At 58.1% G+C, this 18,819-nt stretch overlaps 1 protein-coding gene across 1 annotated transcript in view; it reads left to right on the top strand.

The window, feature by feature from the left end:
- Positions 1–17,526, top strand: part of LOC133354401 (ankyrin repeat domain-containing protein 17-like) — a 102,046-nt gene extending 84,520 nt beyond the window's left edge. Inside the window, 18 exon segments of the mRNA XM_061571209.1 lie at positions 308–521; positions 2,845–3,020; positions 4,309–4,471; positions 5,110–5,205; positions 6,502–6,618; positions 7,016–7,184; positions 7,470–7,672; positions 7,880–8,232; positions 8,458–8,649; positions 9,279–9,428; positions 9,983–10,394; positions 10,396–12,136; positions 13,325–13,456; positions 13,849–14,022; positions 15,022–15,072; positions 15,173–15,339; positions 16,004–16,192; positions 16,739–17,526. Of these exon segments, the coding sequence (XP_061427193.1) occupies positions 308–521; positions 2,845–3,020; positions 4,309–4,471; positions 5,110–5,205; positions 6,502–6,618; positions 7,016–7,184; positions 7,470–7,672; positions 7,880–8,232; positions 8,458–8,649; positions 9,279–9,428; positions 9,983–10,394; positions 10,396–12,136; positions 13,325–13,456; positions 13,849–14,022; positions 15,022–15,072; positions 15,173–15,339; positions 16,004–16,192; positions 16,739–16,798 (4,759 nt within the window). The 3' untranslated portion in view covers positions 16,799–17,526.
- Positions 17,527–18,819: the final 1,293 nt, after the last annotated feature.

Below are 18,819 nucleotides of genomic sequence, written 5' to 3' on the forward strand. Positions count from 1 at the left end.
GAACTGGCTCAAAGTCGATTGGTCATGGCTGATGATGATTATGATTTTCCGAGGACTTATTTTCAGGAGTGTGCTGCTCCATTGAGTGGAGAATCTGGAGAGATCCCACCACGAATACGAGAGGCGTAACGCGCACTCAAAACTCGGCAGAGATGGATTTTAAAAAACCCGCTTGCCATCTCCTGGCCGGCCCGCAGCCAAATCCTACAGCACGTGGTATTCCCACATGGTCTCGCGTCCAAATTTTCGGCTGCTGTTGATGACGACGACGATTATAAAGATGATGATGATGGCGCTGTTCTTGCAGGACGGGCAGCAAGCTGGGCATCTCGCCGCTGATGCTGGCAGCGATGAACGGGCACACGGCCGCCGTGAAGCTGCTCCTCGACATGGGCTCCGACATCAACGCGCAGATCGAGACGAACCGCAACACGGCGCTCACGCTCGCCTGCTTCCAGGGCCGCCACGAGGTGGTCAGCCTGCTCGTCGAGAGGAAGGCCAACGTCGAGCACAGGGCCAAGGTGCGTGTGCAGCCGACGTGTCGCGGGACGGCGGACTTACGCAAATCTCAGTTACGGGCCGGGCTTTTGGAGTGTGCCGTTGTCGTCAAGTCTGGGGTTTCCGCCACTACCACCACCCCAGTTCCGGCCTCCCGCTGCACTCGATAGACTGCGACGGAAAGCAGTCGGGTTGATCGATGATCCCCCACTCGCCAATTCGCTGCAGTCATTGGCAGATCGTCCGGCTCGCATGCCAGGTGCTTTGCACCATGTCGGGACAGCTGACACGCGCGTCGGGTGCGGCGGGTGGGACACGTGGTCGGGCGTGGCGGGTGGGACACGCGTGTTGGGCGCGGCGGGTGGGAAACACGTGATAGGATCCCGGCTATAAGGATTGTTCTCAGCCTGAGCCTCGCGCCCACCCCAGAGCCGGTCGCGACGTAGCAGGATCGCCACAAAGCCGCCGCCACCGCATGCCGTAGTGCCACTCGCTGAGTTCATCTTCCTAGCTCGCATCACGGTTCCTAAAGCATCGCCAAAAACAGCAAAACGACTTCTTATTTTTACTCATGTCGTCGCACCAAACCCAACGTCTACGTCGATTGTTGTTAAACACAAAGTTTTTTTTATTTCACTTTCGCAAGAGCGAGCATCTTGACTCGCTGCGCATGCAGACATGGGCCCAGGCCCCCCGGTGCTATTTCTGGGACGGAAATGGGCTATCGCTGGGCTGGTGGGGGCCACTTCCCCTGTGCTCGTGGCAATGAGGCATTGCTCTGCAGCAGTTCCTTCTGACCGAGGCCCCAAAGAGCACCCAGATGGTCTTGGGCTGAGCTTGGTAGAAGGGTGGGGGGGGGGGGGAGGTTGGGTTTCCGGTGTGGGGTGGGGATGTTTGGGGCACCCCCTCAAGTGACTAATGGGTAATTAGAGTGAGCAGGAAGTTCCCGTTGGGTAAACAAACAGCCTCTGGGTTGAGGCTGGTTTCTATTGGGGCTGAACACGAACAGAAGGGAGGGCTTCTTTGATGGTTGTGAAGCGGGGCTCCCCCTGGCGTGCGCACGCTGCGCAGGAACTCCTCCCCTTAAAACCCGGGACGTTGCGCAGTTTTCCAATCTACGCATACGGTAAAAAAAGACGACCGCCGCTCGCAAATGGTGTAATAATTAAAAGTAGCAGAAGAAAATAATAATGGTCAGTTTAACACGCGTGCTTTCGCGACCAATATTATCCATAGTTTTTTTTATGTTAGATTACGTGACGAACCTTACTAATTGGTGGTATTGGGTGGTGGCGGGATTAACGCCCCATTTATATTTACGCGGTCTAAACCAAAAAATGCTCTTATGAATAATTATTATAATAATCACAACGCCATTTAGCATGTTTGCATTGCTTGGTTCAATTCCCTCTTCTTTCCTTCGGTGGTGGATCGTTCCAGTAGTGCTGATGACGTATGCACATGCTCTGGCCCATCCTCGCATTTCCCATTCCCTCCCCCCCACATAGTCAGCCACGCCGCGGTTTGGTTTTATGCAATGCATCTGGGTCCCTTGCTGTAACGGATACGGGGCGATGCCACCACCAGGGCCATACGGGAATGACATGCCGAGTCCCAGCCGTGATTCAGACAAAACATCGCCCGTTGATCGGCAGACACGCCGTGCACGTTTGAGCGCACGTCCGCACACGTTCTCGCACATGTCCGTTTCCACGTGTGTGCGTTTTTAAAAGCGAGTGGCGTAGGAAATGTCAAGGCTTTGCAAGGACCTGACGCCCAAATGCGTGCGTGCATGTTGCTGTTCGCTCGGTGCTCAGTCCTGATTGGCCTAGTCTCTCCAGGTCTCTAGACAAGTTGGTGAGCGATTTGGTTTGTGGTAGCGAAGCAGTCAAGTTTATCGGGTCTCCTTCACGTATACATGTCTGCATATATGCAAACCATCGGCCCCATGGCATTTGGGGCATGCATAATTTCTTTTCAAGAAATGACTTGCCTGGTCTCATCAGCAGAGCCAGACTTTGCTTAAATCAATGCTGGTGAATTGCCAGGCATTATAGGCAAAGATCCTCTCTTTAAGATATGGGTTCCTAGTTCAATGCAAAATTATATATATTTTCTAATGCATATATATAGACTCACATGTAGGTCTCTATGAGAGGAGATTCTATGAGTCTCTATGCGTGTCTTTGTGCCCCGCCGATGGGACAGGGTCGCGATGAGTGGAGGCGTTGGGTTGCCCAAGTGTGTTGGACCTCGAAGCAATCTGACGATCGGACCCTGATATTTCAGAGGCTTGAACGACGCCGGCGTCTAAAAACCTTCAACTTTGTGTCCCCCCCCCGGCAGACGGGGCTGACCCCGCTGATGGAGGCTGCATCCGGCGGCTACGCCGAGGTGGGGCGCGTGCTGCTGGAGCGAGGAGCGGACGTGAACGCGGCGCCCGTGCCCTCGTCCCGTGACACCGCCCTCACCATCGCCGCCGACAAGGGCCACTACAAGTTCTGCGAGCTCGTCATCTCCAGGTGCGTGCGTGTGTCTGTGCATACCTGCGCGTACCTGTGCGTACGTGTACCTCGTGTGTGTCGGCCCACTGCCGAGTTTGATTCCCACTCGCGGTCAACATCGGTGACGAATATTTTAACCGGTGCTGGGCCTTCCCCTAGGCTAGGTCGACTCAGCCTTAAATGAGTGCCCGATGCGGTGTGTGAGCATCAGCACTGGGGGAGACGAAGGCTGCTTGGCGTGATGAGAGACACACCACCCCCTCGTTCGTGTGTGCCATGTTGGCCTTCTTCAAAGGTGCTCGCTAACAGGACTTGCCCCAATAGTCAGGGTGTAGGGGGATCGATGTCGTTGGTTTTGTGTGAGTAAAACACAGCAAGGTGGCGCAGGGGGTCATTCAGCCTCTTAACACCTTGGTCTGTCGTGTAACCTCCTGCCGTGATCTGGCAGCGAGCCTTCAGCTCTTCACATGGCCTCAAAGTTCACCTAGCCTGGCACAAACGTTGAGGTCATGTCACTGCCACTTAGTGATGTACGGCAGCTGTTGTGCGTGCGGTACGATTAGCACATTGCTCAACGATCCTGGCCTAACATGGGAATCGCATGCGTATCTTGCCATCCAGCCACAGATTTAAACTTCAGGCCAATGCCTGCCCATGGTGCCTTTTACACTTGCGCGACTCTAGCAATGTAGGCCGAGGCTTCTTGGTGTCACATGAGCAGGTCACACATGACACACACACAAAAACCAAAGATCCCCCGTATAACCTTATCAGATTGTTGGGGCAGCTGTTAGGGAACATCTACGAAGGCCAGAACGGTACACGAGGGAGGGGGTGATTAGCCAGCACCACCCGGACCGCCTTTCTCTCCCTAGTGGTGATGTTTACACACCACACCAGGTACTTAATTGAGGCTGAGGGGAGGCCCAGGACCGGTTAAAATAATAGTCGCTGGTGTTGACCATCAGTGGGAAATGAACTCGGGTCACCTAGTTCGTAGCGCAGCACGCTAACCACTACACTACCGCTCACCGCGTGACACGCACACCGAACCAGATTCCAACATCGCCTCTACGCCTAAGGCCAGCAGCACGCCAGCACACCAGCGCCCGCCTACCAGCGCTCGCCGGCCCCCCCTCCGTAGGTTGGTGCCTGGGCCCCTCCGGCCCGCGGTGCCCAGCACAAGTCTGCATGGCACACGGCCTTGCGCGCCTCGTTCAATACGCCCCCCCCCCCGTGGTTTTCCCGGTCGGCTTGCTTCTCCGTGTCGGTGAATTTTCCCGCGTGCGCGTGCTCGTGCTCATAGGGGCGCGCACATCGACGTGCGGAACAAGAAGGGCAACACGCCACTCTGGCTCGCGGCCAACGGGGGCCACCTGGACGTTGTGCAGCTCCTGGTGAACTCCGGTGCTGACGTGGACGCTGCCGATAACCGCAAGATCACGCCGCTCATGGCCGCCTTCCGCAAGGTGAGCGGCACTCGCTCGCGGTCAAAGCGCAGCCGCCATCGGAGGCCTGGCTCTGCCGATGGCTGAGAACGAGATGGTTTGGCAGCACCAACATTGATAAATCCTTCCAATTCGCCTGGACAGCTGTGGGTTAATTGTGTTGGTCTGCCATGAGCTGTGGTTGTCAAAGTCATTGTGAATATGCTGCTCAAATGAGCATTGAGGAGGTTCCGCGTCTCACATTTTGAGCCCTGAGCCAGTGGTGGAAATTCCTCTTTTCTATGGCAGAGGTAAGTCTATCCATATTGACAACTGCCATGGACTTCCCCACGCAATGGTACTTATTTTTATTGGCCCTGGAGGAATGATGGCCTGAGTCAACCCCCAAACCATCCAATTGAACTCCGCAATCTTCCAGTTGCGAGCAGCTCACAATACCGCTGAGCCACCCGGCCGGTCCTCAAGTCTCTTTGGGAGAAACATTGTTTCGTTGTATTGATTGTCGAGTTGATTTATCGCTTGCTAAATTTCCCCATTGCCTGCCGCCGCGGGTGTGCGTTCACTTCGGGCGTGGGACGCGCCGTTCGGTGGAAGGGGTTCTTTGTGTGGCGTGTGCGCGAATAAGTTTGTTGGCTTGCGTTTTTGTTGTCGCGCTGCAGGGTCACGTGAAGGTCGTGCGATACCTGGTTAAGGAGGTGAACCAGTTCCCGTCCGACTCGGAGTGCATGCGCTACATCGCCACCATCACCGACAAGGTACCACCATTCCCGGCCTCGAGCGCGCGGCCACGCGGGCCACCATCCCACGGCCATGGCCAGCGTCCAGGTCGCACGTATAGAACCACCGTGGAGGACGTAGCACGAGTGTGTGCTGGGGGAGTGGGGGGAGCGGTGGCGCAGTGGTTAGCGCACTGCACTACCAAGCCGCCAACCCGAGTTCAAATCCCGCTCAAGGCCAACATCGTTGACGAATATATAATCCGGTCTTAGGCCTTCCCTGGGTTGACTCAAAATGAGTACCTGGTGCAGCATCTAAACATCGTCACTGGGGAGACAAAGGCAGCCAGACTTGGTGCTGGCCACACCACCCCCTCGTGGGTCGTGTTGGCCTTCTTAGGTACTACTCGCAAACAGCACTTGCAGTTTGTGTAGGCTGCACGGGGAATCTTTGTCTTTGTCAACGGCGTTGAAAATTACCTTCCGCCTTTTTCACACAGCTTTGTTGCCTCTCATGGTGACGCTAGAGTAGGAGGCCGGCTGAATGAACACAGTACAATTCATATTCATGTCGCGTAAATGCAACCGTTTTTTCAAGGCACGGTACGCAAACAGTGGATATGTTAATTTCATCTAGAAAGGTGATCGGTTAAAAGTTGAATTAAAATGGGAGGTCTTGAGCCTGGTGGACTTGAACAGGGCTAGGGGGATGACAGCACAGACGGCTGGGGAAAGGGAACTCCTGACAACGGGGGCAGCAAAGGAGAATGAGCAACCTCCCACAGGGCCCAAAGGATTGGCTTCTGGAGCGGAGTGCGCATGGAAAGGCGCGTACAGCGAGATGAGAGAGAAGAGCTGTGCGAGAGTACATGGGGTAAGTAGAGAGCAAAAGGGAAGAGGCAGGAGAGTGCGTGGACGTGGGTTGAGTGAGATGAGAGGAAGAGAGGTCTGCAGGGGCGAGTATCGAGGATCTTGAAGACCGTGAGTGCAATGTGGTCATTGATCCGCGATTGCATTGGGAATCGGTGGCGGGATCTGAGCGTTGGGACGGTGTGGTCTCGTTTAAGGGTGCGGGTGAGGGATCTGTCGGCGGCATTTCAGAACGTATGGAGGTGAGGGATTTGCGGAGGTGAAGGAGGTCCGTAGAGGAGACGAGGAATGTGGTGAGGTCACGGGCGAGGTTCTCGGTGGCGGCCGGGGCGTGGAGGTGGCGGATGCGGGAGACGTTGCGTAGGTGGACGGTGTGCGAGGTCCTTGCACGGTGGTTGAGATCTATGGGAACGGAGGAATGAACCTCGGCTTTTTTGAAGTCCCTTGCCGTTTGGCTGTGCTCAGGAGCTGCTGAAGAAGTGCCACCAGTGCATGGAGATCATCGTCCACGCCAAGGACCGGCAGGCGGCGGAGGCCAACAAGAACGCGTCCATCTTGCTGGAGGAGCTCGACCTGGAGAGGGTAAGGGTCGTGCTGCTCCGCCTTCACCACGGCCACCACCCCCTTGACCAGGAATTGTAAATGTCGATGACAGTTTAGCGGGTTTACCGTCACGGTTCGAGCTACGGGAACCGTGAAATTCCCCGTTGTACTTACCCCGAGTTTTCCGCAAGTTCCTGCGGCCTGTCTTGACTTGTCGCTTTCCTTTCCCCGTGCCGCACCTTCGGCTGCATAGGGAAATCGCTGCTGACGCATCCCCCGCATCGCCTCCCAAGATTTGCTTTCAGTTTAGTGTTTTAAAAAACCTCTTGCGAGCATGGCCATTTTACACCGGGACTGTTACTGACGGTGGTTTATGCCGCTCGCTCGCCTGCCCGTGCCCGTGCCGCCGCCGCCGCCGTTGCTTGCGCTCGCACAGTCTCGCGAGGAGAGCCGGCAGAAGACGCTCGCAGCCAAGCGGGAGAAACGCAAGGAGAAGCGCAAGAAGAAGAAGGAAGAGCAGAAGAGGAAGGCCGAGGAGCAGGAGGCGAAGAGCAAAGAGGACACGGATGAATCGCACAAGAGGGACGATGGCCAGCAGAAGAAAGGTGAGTCAGACGCGGTCTATGATAATTACCTCGTTATCCAGGAGTGCCCACGCTACAGCCTTTATGAGGGGTCCCGCTACATTGAGATGTTTATTTGTTGGGTATGACGCGGAAAAATTAAGAACCCCCCCCCCGAAGAAACCCTTGCAGAATAGAGGGAGAACGTACAACACTCCGCGGTCGCTCTCATGCTCACTCACTCGCACAGCAGTCGCCGCACTGTTCCACCAAGCCGGACGGCCCGTCGTCTCGTTTATAACCTCGTTTGTTCGGCTGCCTGCGCAGAGGAAGAAGAGGACGACGATGACGACGATGACGACGAGGAAGACGTGGTCCCCCCGGAGCCCCCGAGCGCGACCACTACCACCACCATTGGCATCTCGGCCACGTCTTCCACGCTGTCGAACGCGCACGGCAAGCGAGCCGCCCTCAGCGCCCCCGCCGCCACGCCGGGCCCCAAGCGGAAGAACCGCACGGACGTCAGCGTGGTACGGCACACGGTCCCCTTGCCGGGAGCGCTCGCGTTAAACCGTGACTTGGCCCGGCGGTAACGCGCTGGTTTCAGAAGTTGCCGCGTGTAAACATCGACGCCGGGGAGACTAAGGCGGCCCGGGCTTGGTGCTTCTCGCACTTGAACGGCGCGTGACCCAGTGGTGCATTATTAAGGCTCTGTGGCGTTCGCTTCCTCTCCCCAGGCGGCACCAGCCACCTCTGCCATGCTGGACAGCGGCTCGACGGCGACTCCGCAGTCCTCCATGTGCCCCACGCCCGTAATCAACGGCGAAACCAAGGCAGGCGAGGTGACGGGCGGAGGCGGGTGCGGCGGCATCGGCGGAATCGGCGGCAGCAGCAGCTGCAGCAGCAGTAGCAGCAACGGCACGGTGTGCAGCAGCAGCAGCAGCGGAGAGGACTCAATCGGAGTGGCGGGGAAGGCCGGCAAGGGCAAGGAGCGCAAGCGGAACAAGGCCAACGCGGCCGGAGCGGACCACGAGGGGGACGGCGAAAGGAAGGCCGTCGGGCCGATGGGCACCCAGAAGCACGCCGCCACGTAAGACTCGTGTCGTTTAAAATTGGGTGACGTCACGGGATCTTTAATGTCTGCCGCAGCCACTTTAGATACTGACGAAACAGCTCCCTCCTTAATTATCGAGTCGATGCGGCGCGTGGCGTGCGCCAGCGCCTCCGCGGCAGCCCGTGGAATCGCCGGTTCCACTCGGCGAGTCTGTTTCCCCCGTCCTTGACGCCGCTTCTCCGTGGTGCCATGGTCGCGCAGGGCGCTGGAGGTGGCCGGAGTGCTCGCTGGCGCCGGCGGCGTCGGCGGCCTGCACGCGGTGGCCACGGTGGCGGCGAGCCTCAAGGCTGGCGTGGGCGCGACGCCGCTGTCCTCGCCCAACAGCAAGCTGAACCTCACGAGCCCCAAGCGGGCGCAGAAGCGCGAGGACGGCTGGAAGGAGGTCGTGCGGAGGTGCGACGCCCTTGCAACTCTTTTTTTTTGCACGCAATTGCTGAGCTCGGGCCCAAAAGGCCGAATTGGGCAGCAATTAGACGGCTGCATTTAAGCTCTAAAAAATTAAAGAGTAACATGGTTAAGACGATAGCCTGGGGGGGAGGAGGAGGGGGCGGAGGGCGGGGGCGGGGGGAATGAAACGCTGGGAGGGCCAGAAACGAGAGAAGTGTGGTGGTTGAATGCAGTGTGGATGAGATGAAACGGTCTGGCATGGGTAGAGGAATCGATCAAGTTCACAGGAACATTAACCGTGGTAACAGCAATAGAAGAGTGTTCAGGAGCCAACTGATCGTTGGCGAGCGAGTTCAATGGAGGGAATCGGCGAGTGCTGCTGCTCTCTAAACTCTCTCCTGTGCAGTGGAGGTCGAAACTTTTGTACTCCACTCCGGATACGACGGCAGCATTCCGGCAATCCAGCTGCACAAATTCGGCTACAGAATCACCGAATCGCGGCACAAACCCCGCCACCGCGTTAAACCGCCGATGCCATTCACCGGTTGCCTCGTTCGAAGCTCCGAGGGGGTGTGTTTAGCGCCCGCCTCTGCACTCCGTTGATTCCACATCCCCTCTCCTCGCTCGCCCGTCAGGTCGAAGAAGGTGGCCGTCCCGTCGACGGCCATCGCGCGGGTCATCGGGCGCGGCGGCTGCAACATCAACGCGATCCGCGAGTTCACGGGAGCGCACATCGACATCGACAAGCAGAAGGACAAGGCCGGCGACCGCATGATCACCATACGGTGCGCACCACGGCGCCCGCGTCACCCATGCACCGCGAAAGTCGAATTATTCGAGTGCTCCGCAGCGGTGGCACCCGGGTGACGTCGCTCTCGCTCGCCGCACGGACGCGCCGAAGTGTGTGGGGGAGTGACACCAGCGGCGGCGACGTCATCGGCTTGATATTCATATTCTCTCGTCTGGGATCGGCGGTGATAAGCCAGACTAATGCCCGCTCGCCATGTGCCTGCGCAGGGGAAGCTGCCACCGGGGGTTCCCCTAGGCTAGACCACACAACAATCATTGCCCCCTACTGGCACACACAAGTAATCCATGATGGAGTTAGGCTTTTTAACATGCGTCTTTGTTGACACTGCGCACCCAGACAAGCGAGAGAGTGTCAGGCCATGCGTTAGCTTTACGTGCGTTGCATTTGCCACCATGCCTCCAGCTTAATTTAATTTCCAGCTCTGTGCCATAACGATGATGATGATATCGCTCAACCGTTATCGGACGAGCGTACCTCGCGCCGAATCGGAACGGGTCGTGAACGCCGTTGTATTGTTGTTCGTTTCAGGGGGGGAACGGAGGCCACGCGCCAGGCCACGCAGCTCATCAACGCTCTCATCAAGGACCCAAACCAGGAGATCGACGCGCTGCTCCCCAAGAATCGCGCCACCGGCAAGGGCAGCGGCTCCTCCAAGGGCGTAGGATCGGGGGGCGCCATCGGCGGCACGTCTGGCAAGAACCCTCAGGTGAACGCCACCTCCGCCGCCTCCCTCACCTCCGTCTCGTGCGCCGCCACGGGGACAAGCGTCACCGTGACGACCACGATGACGGTGGTGGCTACCAGCGCAAAGGGGCAGCAGCAGCCGCAGCACAAGCCGCCCACCTCCGCCTCGGCGAGCGTCGGAAACTCGCCGGGCGGCGCCAACCAGGGAGTGCGCCCGTCGTTCCCGGTGCCCATCTCGCTCTCGTACGCCAGCCCGCCCTTCCCGCACTGCCCACGCGCTCTTCGCGGCGCAGGCCTTCCAGCACCCGCGTCTCCCCGTCGCCCACTTCGGAGGCAGCGCCTGGGGCCCCTTCCCCGTACGGCCGGCCGTTTCCGCGGCCTCCCCGGCCTCGGGCGTCCCCAGCCTCGCCGGAACCTCCGGCCTGCCCGCGCTGGCCGGCAAGCCCGGCCTGTCGCCGGCCGCGGCCAGCGTGCTCGCCGCCGCGGGGTCGACGCATGCTGCCTCCAACAGCCCGAAGCACAGCTCTGTCCGCAAGCAGCTGTTTGCCAACGCCACTGCCACCACGGCGACCGTCACCTCGGCCGCCCCCTCCTTCGTCACTGCCTCCACGACCACTGCCTCCACGGTGTCAGTGACCACGACCTCCGTCGCCACGCCCACCACACGCCCGCAGCCCAGCGGCGTCAACGTCGCCGCGTCGGCCACCAGCAGGCTTCCCGGCAACTTGCAGTCATCCTCTTCCCCGTCGCCCACACCCCAGCATGCCGCCAACGCGTCTGCCAACGCTGGCAATCAGCCGTCTGTGGCAACGCAGCAGCAACAGCAGCAGCACCAGCATAAGAACGCGCAGGCCCCATCAGTTGCCACGCACGGTCATCCTGCGGCCGCAGTGAGCGTGAAGGAAGCGAATTCGAGAGAAGCGCCCCCGCCATCCATGACCACTGCCTCGGGTCACCCGCCCCAGATGGGCTTCTCGTCGGGCAGGGCGCCCACACCCCAACTGGGCACAGCGACCGTGTCCAGCTCCTCCTCGGCCCACGTTGGCAATAACCCTACCTCCTCGTCCGCCTCCGCCCTCGGGCACCAGAGTTCTCCGGACGTTCTCCGACAGCCCCACCCGCAGTCCGTCCAGCAGCCCACGCCCAGGGCGGTGGCGGCACCGCCGCCCGTCAGGGTCGCGGGACCCGCGCCGGCGCCGTCCGTCTCCGCCCAGCCGCAGATGGCGCAGGGCATCAACGTCCCGTTCGGCGTGGCCCAGCCGTCCCCGCAGTCCGCTCAGACGACCCCCGCGTCGTCCGCCCAGCCGCTCCAGACCGTGGCTCCGCCGCCGCCGCAGCAGCAACAGCAGCAACAGCAGCAGCAGCAGCAGGCGAGTGTGGTGCGCCCCATCGTGCACGTGGGCGCCGGTCACTACCAGACGGAGCAAGGCGCCGCGCAGCAGCAGCAGCAACAGCAGCAGCAGCTGCCGCACCAGGCAGCCGCGTCGGTGCAGCCGGGCCCCATCCAGCGGCCGCACAGCGTCCCCTCGGCCTGCATGTCGAGCCAGAGCCACGCGGCCATGGCTGCGGCGGCGGCGGCGGCCCAGGGCACCTGCGTCTCGGCAGGCGTCGCTCCATCTGGCTGCACCACGGCGAGCTCCATGCCCCCCAGCTACCCATCCGTGCCCCTGCAGCAGTACAGCCCCTTCAGCGGGAGCTACTTCGACCCGACGCACCTCAACACCGCGGGCGGCGGCTCCTCGGCGGCGGCCGCGGTCGGCGCGGCCAACGCGGCGCCCCCGTCGTGCGGCCCCAGCTGGGGAGCGGGCAGGTCCATCAGCACGCCCGAGCCGATGCTGGCGTCCGGCGGCCAAGTGAACGCCGCCGCGGTCAACGCCAACGCCTACCTGAGCGCCAGCGCCGTGCTCAGCCAGTCGGAGCCCTCGCTGGCGGCGGAGGCCGCTGCAAAGGCGCCGGGATTCAGGCCCGCGGGACCAAGGCCTACGCTGAGCCCGACCGGTGAGCGGCCGTCCCCGTGCGCGTGACCGTTTGCGCGAGTGTCCAACGCGCGCGCTATGCTCACGGCAGGTAGTTCCCAGGTTCCAGAGCTCGTCGGTCGTTACCAATGGCGCCGGACTTCGGCTTGCTGATGAGCACCTTCGCAAAGTGCGCAGTAGGTCAAGTTATGCATCAGTGGTGTGTGAGTCGGGGATAGACTTGGGGTGCGACCGCTGGTCTCAAGTCTTTATGGGAAATCGCAATCTGTGGTTTATTTTGGGGACCGCTTGTCTAATTCTTTATCAGCAACTCTACTCGCCTCAGGGGTACATTGGCAAACACTAGGCTATACATAAAACCACTGGTTTCTTAATGATATAAGTAACCACGATTTATAAGTTCCAGGGTGAAGCGGTGGAACTGTTGTTAGCACACTGAACTATAAACCCAGCTGAGTTCGATTCCCTGCCGTGGATATCATCGGAGCGATTGATATTTGAATAGATCCTGGGCGCCCCCTTGAGCCACTCACACTGACCAGTTTGAGTGACGTGTGGACAAACCACCTCCACGGCCGACATGGTGTGTGTGCACGCTCCCACCTGTGTGTGTGTGTGTGCGCCCACCCATGTGTGTGTGTGCGTGCGCCCACCCGTGTGTGTGTGTGTGCGTGCGCCCACCCATGTGTGTGTGCGTGCGCCCACCCATGTGTGTGTGCGTGCGCCCACCCATGTGTGTGTGTGTGCGTGCGCCCACCCATGTGTGTGTGTGTGCGTGCGCCCACCCATGTGTGTGTGTGTGCGTGCGCCCACCCATGTGTGTGTGTGTGCGTGCGCCCACCCATGTGTGTGTGTGCGTGCGCCCACCCATGTGTGTGTGCACGCGCTCCCACCGTGTGTGTGCGTGCTCCCACCGTGTGTCCGGGCCTTATGTTCGTCGTAGTGTTGCAGCTAGCGCACCGTGCTATGAAACTAGCGACCTGAGTTCGATTCCCGCTCATGGTTAACATCGGTGACGCATATCTCCTCTGTCGACTTGGCCTTAAATGAGCGCCTGTTGCAATGTGGGGGAGACGAAGGCTGCCGGGCGTGGTGCTGGCCACCCCACCCATTCTGTGTGCCGTGTCGGCCTTCATAAGTGCTCGCTATCTGCGCTTGCCCCAGAAGTCTCTTTTTCAAGGCCATAAGCGGGATCTTTGTCGTTGCCCAGGACTCATGAGCCTGGAGGCCCAGTTCCACCCCGGAGCGGCCCCGGGGTCCGTGCCGGTGCGAGGCCCACCGGGATCCGGCATGCCTCTTGGCACGGGACCAGGGCAGCAGTTTGTGCCCGGCCCGGCACCAGGTATGCACGGCAGCACCGCAACGTCCGACAACCTCTCGTCGGATAACTCCTGTCTGATGACTTCTACCTGATAACTGTTGTGTGATAATGTCTCGTAATGCTGTGTGTGTACACCAAGAGAAGTGAACGACAACTGTGCCCTGTATTTAATTTTAAGAAGTCCTGGCTGCATCTCAAGAGTCATTTTAAGGAGGTTCCTGCTCTAATCTGATGTTTGGCCAATGTCATTGATCAGCGTTTGGCATCTTGTGGGAGGAAACTGTAGTATCTGGAGAAATCCCATTCATTCAGCTAAATCTCCACACAGATAGTCAGGAATCCATTTCTTGACTGAAATCTCCCTGGGCCCCGCTACCTTATTCACCCAAACGCCCTCGTTTAAAAACCCGCAGGTCAGCAAAAGCCCGTCGGGAGCGGCGGGCAGGACCGCAAGGTGCCCACGCCGATCGGCACGGAGAGGCTGGCTCGCATCCGGCAATCGAGCAACATGACGCAGCTGGGGCCCGGCATCGGGGCGGGCATCGCCAACCCCCACGGAGGCATCTGGAGCTTCTCCAACACGCTTGGTGGGAGGGCCGCTCGGCTGCGGGCTTCGGGTTCGGCTTCGTGGCCACCATCGCCTGGGCGGGGGCGGTGGCGGGCGGGCGGTGGTGGCGGCGACGGTGGCGGTGCGGGGACGGGGGGGGGACTTGTGACGGATTTCGCGCGACGCTCGTGTTCGTCACCCCCTCCACTCCCCCGAGTATCCGGGGGTTTGACGCGGTATTGAGTCGCGTAGCTGCCGTGAGGTTTTTGAGGGTGAGCGCGGGGTGGAAAGGGTTACCGGTGATGCCTATAAGAGCTAAGGGGAGCAATGAACGCCGGGCCCTGAAAATCTGGCGGTGTTGATAACGGTTGTTGAGTTACGCACGACGTTATCTGTTGTGGGAGCAGTTTGTCCGCTAGAGTTGTGCGTCACGTCGAGATGTGGTTTTGGCCGTGGTTAAGCCGCGCAACATTTAAAAATATATTTATTGAATACATCATCACTCTACGCACCTCATCACCGTTAAATACATTCCAGGGTGAGCATATACGTAGCTTCGTATCGCGTGCCATCAGAGTAACATGAATATTTTACGGTTAATGATAATGGCCAAGCAAAATGACAGTGTCCCTGGTCATTGTGGTGTTATCATCTTACATTGATTTCCTTTCCCGGGGCTCTGAGTAATCATCTGGCAGCAGGAGAGTCACGCTGCTCGGGCATCGAGGGATCTCACGTTACACTTGTGCATGCTCTCTCCTGGAAGCAATTTTTCTGCCTTCAGCCGTTAAGCGAACATTCGTACTTTGCATAAATTAGGCAGTGACCGGTGTCAACGTGCATATTCACATGTGTACGAGTATAATGTGTACGAGTATAATGTGAGCGTCAAACCGGTGTGTAATTCTTGCTCGGACAGCACTGGATAGTTGTTCCGTCGCGAGAAGCCTTTGTAAATACGGGTGTCTCTGCATAGGCTCGGTTATATTGGCGGATGCCGCTGTGTCTTGACAATTGTCCTGACCCCCGTCTCTTTCAGGACTGCGGCAGAGTTGGCCGGAGAGGGCCCACGTTTACACGCGACAAGGTGGTGAGCCCAGCTTAGGGGCGCCCCCTCGGTCGCGCTCTCCATCGCGCGTGGAGGAAGTCCGCTGACCGGTGTGTCTCCGCGCCCTTTGACCCTCTCGCAGAGAACATGTCGGACTGGTCGCAGACGCCCGTCTTCCGTCACCGCCCGCCTATCGACCCCTGCGTCTATAACCAGCACCAGCCGATGGAGAGGGACAACACTGGAGTGATCAACCCTTCGAATTTCCAGCCGATTCCAGGGAACTACATGGACTTTCAAAAGGCTGGGGTAAGGCTGCGTGGTGTGTCAAGCGAAAATGGTGGCGACTGCCAAATGTAATTATTTCCTAACTGCCATGTGTGCTGGCAAAATCAAGGTCCATTTTTGACAAAAAATTCTAATCGCTTAATTGGAATAACTGAAAACAACATTGACCCATGCTGAGTCACTTTGTGCTACAAAGGAGCGGCTGCCATCAGGGGGGTTCCCTTGGCTGAAAATATAATTGTGAAGCTGGCCTTTGGAATGCTTCGCTTGAGATGTTGATGTAATGTACCTTGAGTTTCTAGGGCATTTAAGTGCCCTTAAAATGCCAGTCCTTATCCTCAAAAGTGTTGCTGACGTACGACAGCTGACGCACGACAGCTGACGCGCCACACAGCTGACGTATGACAGCTGCAATTCCTTCGTCCTTTCAGCCGCACAGTCATTTCGCTTTTGTCAAAACATCCTTTTGAGAATGATTTCAGAACTCAATTTATTGACCGTGGTATAGTTACCTAATTTATTTTCATAACCTGGTTTAAAAAAACAAATTTTTATTTTCATTCCCAAATCCAGCGTGTAATTTTAACGAACCGTGAACAAAGTAGTTCACGGCAGTGAAGTCAAATAATCAACTCTGTTGACCACTCGACTCAGCTCGACATTCATTCATTTGCGTTCACCACAGACTCTCCCCATGTCGCTGTACGGGGGGGCCCTGATCCGCCCGGGCATGCCCATGATGGACGGCTCGATGCCCGGCGTGTTTGGGGGGCCCCGGGGAGGGGGGCCCGGCCCGGGGGGCGCCGACCCCAACTGGAGCCCCCTCCTCAAGGTGGTGAACCCGGCCGACGCCGGCGCGGCCCAGAACCAGCAGGCAAGCGGCACCCACACTCGCGCCCGCGTGCACACGCGCACACACGCGCACACACGCGCACACACGCGCACACACGCGCACACACACACACACGCACACACGCACCTGGTCATGCGTGCGAGTGCCTTTGGACCCATTCGCCAGCAGTGTGCACACACGCACTTGCGTTAATAGCAAGCACAGGGCGTTCGTGAAGTTAATTAACACCCCCCCCCACCACCGCTGCCCTGAGGGCACTGGCCTGCCCAGCGAGTGGGGAGCGGGCGAGCGAGTTTCTGGTGCTCGGTGGCAGGGAGTGAAACCCAGGCCTGCTGGGGCCCCCTGCTGGCCGCAAGCCGCTCACCCAGCTGCCCTTGCCCAGGCATGCACTCCGCCCGCGCGGCGGAGCCCGGAAAACAAAATGGATGACGTATTCGCCGAGACAGATTTTTCGTGTCGCCTCCGTGCGTTTCACAAGCCGTCGCTTTGCAGTGTTTGTGCCTGACCGTAACGCCGGGGTGGGGGTTCGCATGTTAACGATTGGCATGTTTGTGTTCACGGCTTTAGATGTGGCCGGGGCCCTGGGAGGCCCACGTTAACAGCCTGCACCTCAACCACATGGGATAAAGATAAACAAAAAGCCCCGAAAGCTTTCCCACTGCTGTCCGCAAATCCCCGCCCGTCTCTCTCCGACGACGCATACAGGAGCACATTCTCCGCCGGTTACTTCAACAAAGCCTGTACGTGGAACCACCCAGGGTTTTGATGGTTTTAGTTTGCTGCTGTTTGTCCTGACATCTGCAAAAAAAACATTATTTTTTTTCATTTGTTATTTTATTTTATTTTTTTAATTTTACACGAAAAGTTACCAGTGATTCGGTTCAATTTTTTTCCGTGCCGTTGCCCCCCCCCCCCGCTGAATTTCTAGCACAAGACGGGCTTCACAGATTTTCAGCTGCCCAGACGAAAATAGTGAGTCGAGGAACCCCCTCTGTAGCGAGAGAGAGGGAGAGTGAACAGGGAACGGCAAAAGGGGGGGAGGGCACCCTTGATGTTATTCGCCTGAGATAAGTTGCATACGATTCGAGTGGAGTATCCTGCTCACTTATAACCAGATTAAAGATGACGTAGCGCAAGGAAAGGGAGGGAGGGATGGATGGAAGGTTAAGGATTTAACATTTAACTTTAGATTGTTGAAGCGGTGTATGATGTACCGTTTACACACACATGAGTTGGCGAACGTTGAGTTTAAGAGTCGGCCTCTAGGGGGACTCTGCTCTGTGTAGACAAGACACTTAAATGTGAAACTATTTACCTTCATGTTCATTAAACGTGGAAGAAGTTCATGCATAAAACTTGTGATGCCCCGCGTGCTTATTTGACGGGAACGGCGGTAGATCGCGACGCGGTGGCACGCACATTGAGGGGTCGCGCGGAGGTCAACGGTCGGACGGTCCCTGCGACACTCTCCCTAACTGCCGACCACTTCCTCTTGCTCCACGAAGGCTGCTTCTCTCCTTTCCCTCTGCCAGTTGTTTGTAACTCCTCCCTCTGATCATTCTCACTCTCTGTTCCCCTCTTCATCTCCTCGTGACGAGTCCTTCCACGTCTTCTCCACCTCTGACCCACCCGTCTATCCCTCGTTCCGATTCCAGTCTGCCCTCTTCCACACGGCCGATCATCGGGGCGCGTTGTTCCCGGCGCGTGTCGTCCCACTTACGAGCGCCTCCCTGTTTGCACAATCCGCGCGTTTTGAACTGTAGTGTACGGGGTGTGTGCCGGGGGGGGAACCTTTCCCTACGGAGGCCCAACTACAACTTTGATATCACGCTGGCGGCTACCACACGTCCGCGCAGACACACACACGCACACAGCGCGGTCGCGCCCGTCGCCGCGAGAGGCCCTTACCGATGACGCGAGTGACGGAGTGGAGTGTTGCCAGATTAAAAAATATTCTCCCCTTCCAGTATCTGATTAGCGCAACTAAGATGCGTGCGGTGGCAGACGAATATGGTTTGCGAGCAGTTCCCAAGCGGTAGGCCCTCAAGTGGCCGCAGGCCGTAGGTGCCCCTCACCACTCAGTTGAGGGTTACGCATTAATCCAGGAACATGTTTTCCCCCATCGAGACTCCATGAATTGTCACGATTCTGGTTCCGACGATTTTCTGTCCGGTGGTGCATTGTAGGTCTCCCATTGGTCGCGGGGGGGTGGGTCTTTTGAACGAACCTGGGCATATACAGATCTAAGGAATTTAAATATCCTCCGTCCCAGTTGGATGCACGGATCCGAAAGCTGAATAAGCGATTTGAAACGTTACGCCCGTGTTTTTGCACGCAACGATGTGTGGTTAAATCACCGGGTATCCGTAATTGAACCAAAATACCCAACGTTGGAACCAGTGGTGGTGGTCATTCATTTTCACCCTTTGGGAACCGTTCACAACATTTTTTTACTTCCACAATGAACAAACAAAGTTGAAGCTTAAACCGCCACGCCGTGCCACGCCGTGTGACGGAGAGGACCGAGAGAGTGGTGGGATGTCGGATCGGTGCCACGAGGCGCCGTCAGCGGCACTGCGGACATCTCTCCGGACTGCGCCGTCACGCCGAGCCGGTGAAATAAATGCTCCCCTACATTATGTACAGTA

This window comes from Lethenteron reissneri, chromosome 47 (assembly GCF_015708825.2).
Source record: "Lethenteron reissneri isolate LAM-NWPU_2019-01 chromosome 47, ASM1570882v1, whole genome shotgun sequence".
NCBI classification, from domain to species: domain Eukaryota; kingdom Metazoa; phylum Chordata; class Hyperoartia; order Petromyzontiformes; family Petromyzontidae; genus Lethenteron; species Lethenteron reissneri.